The sequence below is a fragment of the Nomascus leucogenys genome, chromosome X (assembly GCF_006542625.1).
Source record: "Nomascus leucogenys isolate Asia chromosome X, Asia_NLE_v1, whole genome shotgun sequence".
Lineage (NCBI taxonomy): Eukaryota > Metazoa > Chordata > Mammalia > Primates > Hylobatidae > Nomascus > Nomascus leucogenys.
In genome coordinates, this window is record NC_044406.1 from 56926463 (window position 1) to 56933412 (window position 6950).

The following is a 6950-nucleotide window of genomic DNA, read 5'->3' on the forward strand; positions in this document are numbered from 1 at the left end:
TCAGTCACTTGACTCAAAGTAATATGGGACTGGGGGACAGCCAATGAAAAGGTGTCTTGTAGCAGCCAGAGAATTGAAGGGAGGCACAGGGCTGGGCAAGCTGATGCTACCCTTCTACCCACTTGTATTATTCAGGACCTTGCTTCCAGGGCAACACAGCTCCCAACACTCTCTAAAGGATCTTGGTGGGGAGGTATAGGCCATTGGGTTAGTTTCCTCTTTTGGTCTTACAGACTCCTGTACCTGTCAGATACCAGACCATTTGCTATCCTTCCCCATGGCCAATCATACCCCTTCCCTCAATAACGCCCACACCCCCATCCATGCCCACACACACCAGACACAGCAGACACTGGGACTTATTTTCCGGAGAATTTTATTGTGGAGGATAATACAGGAAAGCAGCTCCAGGTAAGTGGATGAGGCTGTAATGCCCTCTAGCTACCTGAGTCGCCAGGTGGTTTTTGGAGGCATCCTAAGTTCCTGGGGAGACTGCAAGATTACAGTTGGTGTTTTAGATAGCTAATCAACATGGGAGGAATATCCAGCTGGTTGATGGCTTGTGGCTGGCCAGCCTGGCACAGGGCTCTGCGGATGACTAAACGGGCCTGTGATAGAAGTGACCGTGGAGTGGCTACAGCAAGAAGAAACAGGTCATGAGGAGCAATTATCAGCACAATTCTCCCACACAAGCCTACATTCACCCTCCCCTGGCTACTACAGCCCTGATGCTCTATCCTTTCCAAGAAATAAAACAGTCACTGGCAAAGCCAGAAACAGAAATTGGGCCAATGCTCCCCACCCCCACCCAACCTTATCTTACTGACCTTTCTCTAACATGTAATACATAACCTCTTCTCTACTGGGGCCCCAGGAGAGGGAGGAAGATGGAGTTTTCTCCAGTGCACCTCAGAGGATTGGCTTATACAGTGATTTGGGGCCGTGGGACCTCCAAGCCAGGTGGCCTGTGAGGCTGGCCTGTTCACCACTCACCTCGGGCCTGTAGCAGCAATGCAATGCCTTTATCATCTTGTGAGGTCAGGTCAAGGGAAAGAGATGGAAGGTAGATATTAGCACCAAAATCGATTAACAGCTGGATGTATTCGGGCTCACAATTATGATGGAGGCAGATTTCAAGGAGGGTGCGGGGTCTTGGGACACGAGCCAATAGGCCCTGGTCAGTGCAGTTGTAGTCAGGGTCTGCCCCGTGGAGCAAAAGCAGGCGGAAACAGTCCAGGTGCCCGTAGACTGCGGCCAAATAGAGGGGGCCAGAACATGAAGCTATGTTTGATGCCCAGACTGGTAGTTTAGCTTTGACGTTGGCCTCTGCACCGTGGCCTAGGAGCTCCTGCAGGATAGCAACAGCACCATCACGGGCAGCTGTGAGCACGGGAGAACAGTTGTTGTAGATGCTACCACCAGGACAGGCACCAGCTTCCAAAAGCACACGTACACAGTCCAGATGGCCATGACTCACAGCAGTGAAAAGTGGCGTCTGTGCCTTGACATCCAAGCTGTCAACATCAGCACCATGGGCTAAGAGGACTTGCAAACAGCTCAAGTGGCCATAAGAAGCAGCCAAGCGCAAGGGTGTCCCAGGAACGCCCCAGCCACTCCTGCTGTTGATGAAACGTTTGTAACGCTCCTGGCGCAAAAGCTGGTCCAAGGTATAGGAGTCGTTGTCATACACTGCTTGATTGAGAGCCTGCTTCTCCTCTGTGTCGGTGTCCTCCTCCTCCTTGTCGGGCTGCAGGAGGGAGAAGATCTTGGTGATGTCCATGAGGTTCATCTTGGCTAATTGGAGAACTATTCTCATTATGAGCACAAGGAAATGCCAGATCTGTGGGTGACAAACAAGTGGGAGAGAATGAGGGTACCCATCAAAAGCCTGAACATGCACCCTTCTTGAAATCTCCCTCCATTTCACCAACAGGCTACTCATTCATGGGTCTCCTACTTCTCACTCTCAATCCCACTGTCTTATTTCAGGCCCCAAAGACACTGCCAAAACAGGTCAGGGCATTTTACAGTTTGATGCCTTTGCATACATTCTTCTGCCTGCCCCTCAAACTCCTACTTCTAGGAAGCCTTCTCTAATCTCCTCTTCCTGCTCAGGGATTCTGGAGGATCACAACTAAACTTCAGCTATGAACTTTCACACCACATTTCTGCTTATCTATGTTCCATTAGTGTATAAACTCCAGGGCAAGGACCCTGTATTCATCTTGTATTCCTCTACCCCTAGTAGGGCTATATCATGGCTGGAAATTTGGTAGATGCATTTTCCTCAGTTCAGAATGTGTGGATTAGTAAGGTGGCTCTGGCCTGGCACTGGCTAGGCCAATATAACCATACTTTGTGGTGTCAAGTTGTCATCCCTGAGCTTTCTGACATCAATCTTTTGGGGCAAGCCCTTAACTCCATTTTCAGATAGTTTAACTCTTCACAGCCCCTCATATATGACTAAAGCTCCCTCACCTGAGCCTTCTGTAACCTTCCTTCAGATGAAGGCCCCATATTTCAGGAACAGAAGTATTTAGGAAATTGGTATTGAATGATATTTACTGATTAAATGAAGAGGTGGCATTACAAAGAACATATTTCAAGTAAAATGAAGACAGATGGCAGGAAACAGTCGAGGTTCCCAGGGCAAGTTTCCTCTCTGATTACAACTAGATTCTCCCCTAGGACCAATTTAATCCAGGAGTCCCTTTGTCAACACTGCCTCCCCATTCCTCTGGCTTAAGCCTTTTTCCATCCTCTCTGTCTGACCCAGGCTAGAGCCTTTGACTCAACCTTCAACTCTTCTCTTCCCATAATCCTCAGGCCCTACAAAACCACTCATGGCTCAATGTCTGACTCAACCTAACCTCTGACCTTACCAGTGCTTCAGTGTCAAGGTCACCCACCTCAGTTTGTAATGTCATCAGGGCGAGCTGGCAGGTTTCTCAGAGCTTAAGTTCCCCTACTCTCCCATACCCTGCAGCCGAGGTCTCAGGGCCTCATACCTTCTTTTATTCACTGTCTACCCCCACCCCTCTTTGTTAGTCTGGGACCTCAGGTACCTACCTCACAGAAAGAAAATTATGAGGTGGGTGGGTAGGGTCACCCTAAACTTTAGGCCCCTCCCCACCCACCAGCATCAGCTCCATATATGGTCTTATTATTTATTCATTCTTGGGGTGCAATGGGAAGGACAGGATTTTGGAAATCCAGCAGACCCAGGTTTGTAGCTCAGCACTCTCAGTTCCTTGCTGAGTAATCTTGAGTAAGTCTCTTCCCTTCTTTGGGACTCAGTTTCCTCATCTATAAGGCAGAAATGAAAGTCCCTTTCTCATGAGGTTGTTAGGAGTAAGAGAGCTACTACATACTCTGCACCTTCAGCCTCCATCTTAGGAGACAAAACTTAGGAGAATAAACTTCTATGGTCCTTTGTCCCACTCTAGCTATCTTTTTCTTCATCTCTCCCTTCTTTACACCAAACATATCCAAAGAGTTTTCTACTATGTACTTCACCACCTTCCATTCACTTATCCATTCTCTGCAGTCTGGCTTCACCCACCCTCAAACATACATCAAGAAAGCTCTTCAAAATGTCATCTTTGTGGTTAAATCCAGTGGATGTCTTGAAGATCTTTTCTTCCCTGACTTTTCTGGAATATCTACCCCTACAGACCACTCCTCCCTATAAACTCCTCCATCAGCTTCCTTGCTAGCACACTCTCCTGATTTTTCTCCCTTCCCATTCTCCCCTGAAATATTTATGTTCTCTTCTCCATCCTCTTCTCTCCAGTCACTCTCACCTTTATTCTGATTATTTTAAGCATCTCTATCCAAGCCCCCAGCTCTCTCTTTAGCTCCAGGCATGTATCCGCTGAGTTTCTTCAAGCACTTCAAAGATAGCAGTATCACATCACCACCACTACCACCATGACTAAACTTGATCCATATATCATTTCCTCACCATCTACCTGGTCAACCAAACCAAAACCCAAGACTTCTGTCAATCCTCTTGCCTCTTTATCCCACTCTCATAAAATCCCATCAAGTCCTGTGGATTTTACCTACTAAAGACCTCTTCAGACCATCTGTGCTCTTCAGGGACCATTCTCATTGACCATGCTTTATCTAGGCCCCCACTGCCTTTTGCCTCAGCAGTTATAGTGGTCTCATAGGTAGTTTCTCTTTTCAATATTTTCTCCACATTGTTGCTAAAGTGGTAATTTAAAAATACATATCTGATCTCTACTAATTCTCTGTTTTAAATACCTTAATGGCTCCCCTTTCTTTCCAGCTACAGCCCAAATACTTTAGCCCAGCTCAGAGGTCCTTCATGAACAAATCTTGGCCAATCTCTCCAGCCTCACTTCCTACTACTCCTTGACTTATATCCTGAGATCCAGTGACAAGAGACAAGAAATGATGGCTCTCCATATACACCATGTTTCTTTCTGCCGCATGCAACTCCTTCTGCCAAGTTAATTCCTCCAGAGTCTGTGTTATAGCACTATAGCAGTCATCACACTGTATTGTAACTTCTATATGGGTCTTTGTTTGTCCCTAGTGCAGATAAAGAGGCCATATGTGGTAGTGGCAAAACATGGGAGTTCTGCTTCTACCCCAGCTCTGGCATTTAGCAGCTGTGTGACCTAGGGCAGGTCACTTAATCTCTCTGTGCCCATTTCTTCATCTGTAAAGACAAAATAACAATAGTACCTGCCTTGGAGGGTTGTTAGGATTAAATGAGTTAGTACATAGTAAGTGCTTAGAATAATGCCTGAAAGTAGTTCTCAGTAACTATTTTTACTGTGATGATGATTATTACTTATGTCTCCGTTTTCTAAGGCTATTGCTCCCTACTTAATGTTCTAGAACCTCAGAGCTGCAAGGGACCTTGTAGATCATTTAATTTAATTTTTTCAATTTAGAGATGGGGAAACCAAGGTTCAGAGCAGAGCAGGGACTTTAGTAAGGTCACACGGTTGTTATTGTTAGTTGTCTCATTAACAAGAACTCAGAACACACTTATAATCCTGTGCTTTTCAAAGCAATTTCATGTAACAAAATAGGTAATATTATCCCCATTTTTTGGATGGAGGAAACTGAGCCCAGAGAGCGTAAGGGGTTTGCCATATGCCTTACATCAAGGCAAAAGCAGAGTCAGAAATAGAATCCAGGTTTCTCTACTCCTCCTCCTGTTCTTTCTATTACAAGATGAAACACAAACACATACCCGCCTCCCTTGACTCCAGCAGAGTCATATTGCAGCTCCCAGGATCTTCAGCTTTTGAGTGTCATACCAAGAGCCCACAGCAGAGCTCATATAATGAGCCTCCAGAGGGAGACCAAGCCATGCTCTCCAGCTGACTGTGGCACTGGAGTGAATTCTGCCTCCATTAGATAAGGACAAGGAAATCCAGCTAGCCTGTTGTCTAACCTCACTTTGCTGTAGTTTATTAATCAAAGTTACTATGTGCCTGTTATGTGCACGTAGCTCCTTCCTGATCCTAAACATGTAGGAGTTTTTTAAACCTTTTTTTGTGATATTGGTTCCTGTGACAAACTAGCGAAGTGTGTAAACACCTTTCAGAATGGTTTTTACTACATAAAACACATAAAATTAAAGAAAACCAATTATATTAAAATGTGACTGTCAAAATATTTTTAAATGCATGATATAGTAAGAGATGTTCTTTAGTAACACATTAAATAAAAAGGTCTAGTAATAATTTCTAAGTGGTAATAAATGACATTTCAAGATCTCTGCCACAACTGTAATATGATATGAAATATCTGTGGTTTCTTCTGGTAACCAAATTACATGAACTTGTTATGCTACTGCCATTTGATACCTGCATTCATCCTTGAAGGAAATAGTAAATTTTAGTTAGAGGTTAGGGGGAAAAAAGATAATTGTCTACTCATCCAAGTTTCTGGACCCCTTGAATTCTATCTAAGGCTCTCTTGGTGTCTGTGAATCCAGGTTAAGTACTCCTACAGGAAAGTGGTTGGTTTCCGTGCACCCTAGAGCATTCCTTCAGGCATTAGTAGAACATTTTTAAGCCTCATCTTCCTTCTCCCACCCTTAGGAGTTCTGCCCTTATGCCCTTAAACCCACTCGAAGGCACCCATACACACAGACTAGCCAACACCACACAGGGACACAAAGACAAATCTCCACACTTCCTGTAGTGTATAATTGCAATTGCTCTCAAGAAGCAGGTCTGTTTAGACCCGACGTCCTAGGCAGACATATCCTCTTGGGACACACAAGGCAGGGAGCTGGCATTATATCCCTCCTCCCTCCTCCTGGTGGGTTGCCCTAACGACCTTCCAAGCGCCTCCCCCAACTCCCACCAAGTCCCAGACCGAGCGGAAACAGCCTACAACGGGTAGTGGGTGATCACAGGTCTGCGGGCCCGCAGTGGTCACTCTTCACAAACCGGTCCTAGGCTCCAGGTACTCACCGGGCTTCAGCCTGAGGCCGTGCTGCCCGGGGTCGCTGCCCCTGCCCCTCTGTGAAACATTGGGGCCCTGGTGTCCCCTCCTTAGGGAGCCCCTACGGCCCCAACCTGGAGCAGCTGGGGCTCTCAGTTCCCACTGTTAACAATGCCACTGAAAGACTAGGAGTCAGCCCCTAGTCTTGGTCCAAGGGGCTAATTTTAGGCTACCCTCCACCCCCTCTTCCCAGGCCGTGTTATCTTACCAGTGCCATTCTGGGAGCGATTTCAGTAAGAGGAGGGGCTCTCCCACGGGGAAGTCCTGGAAGGACTGACTGACAGATAGACAGGTGCCTGGCGAGGCTAGGGTTCCTGCTCCCAGCCTATCCTCCTATATCCCTCCCTGCCACTCAAATGGGAGCCAGGGTGAGGCTCCTGAGCTGTGGGTGTTCCCACACCTCCATCAGGGGGCACTGAGAAGGCCCAGCCTCAGCCTAGCACACTTTTTTT

General features: G+C 46.6%; 1 protein-coding gene across 1 annotated transcript; it reads right to left on the bottom strand.

The window, feature by feature from the left end:
- Nucleotides 1–359: 359 nt before the first annotated feature.
- ASB12 (ankyrin repeat and SOCS box containing 12) lies at nt 360–6611 on the bottom strand. The gene is made up of 3 exons (XM_030807430.1): nt 6468–6611; nt 994–1840; nt 360–634 (listed from the first exon to the last, which is right to left on the bottom strand). Exons 2-3 carry the CDS (start codon nt 1814–1816, stop codon nt 501–503), a joined length of 957 nt encoding a protein of 318 aa, XP_030663290.1. The 5' UTR covers nt 1817–1840; nt 6468–6611; the 3' UTR covers nt 360–500.
- Between the last annotated feature and the right edge of the window lie 339 nt (nt 6612–6950).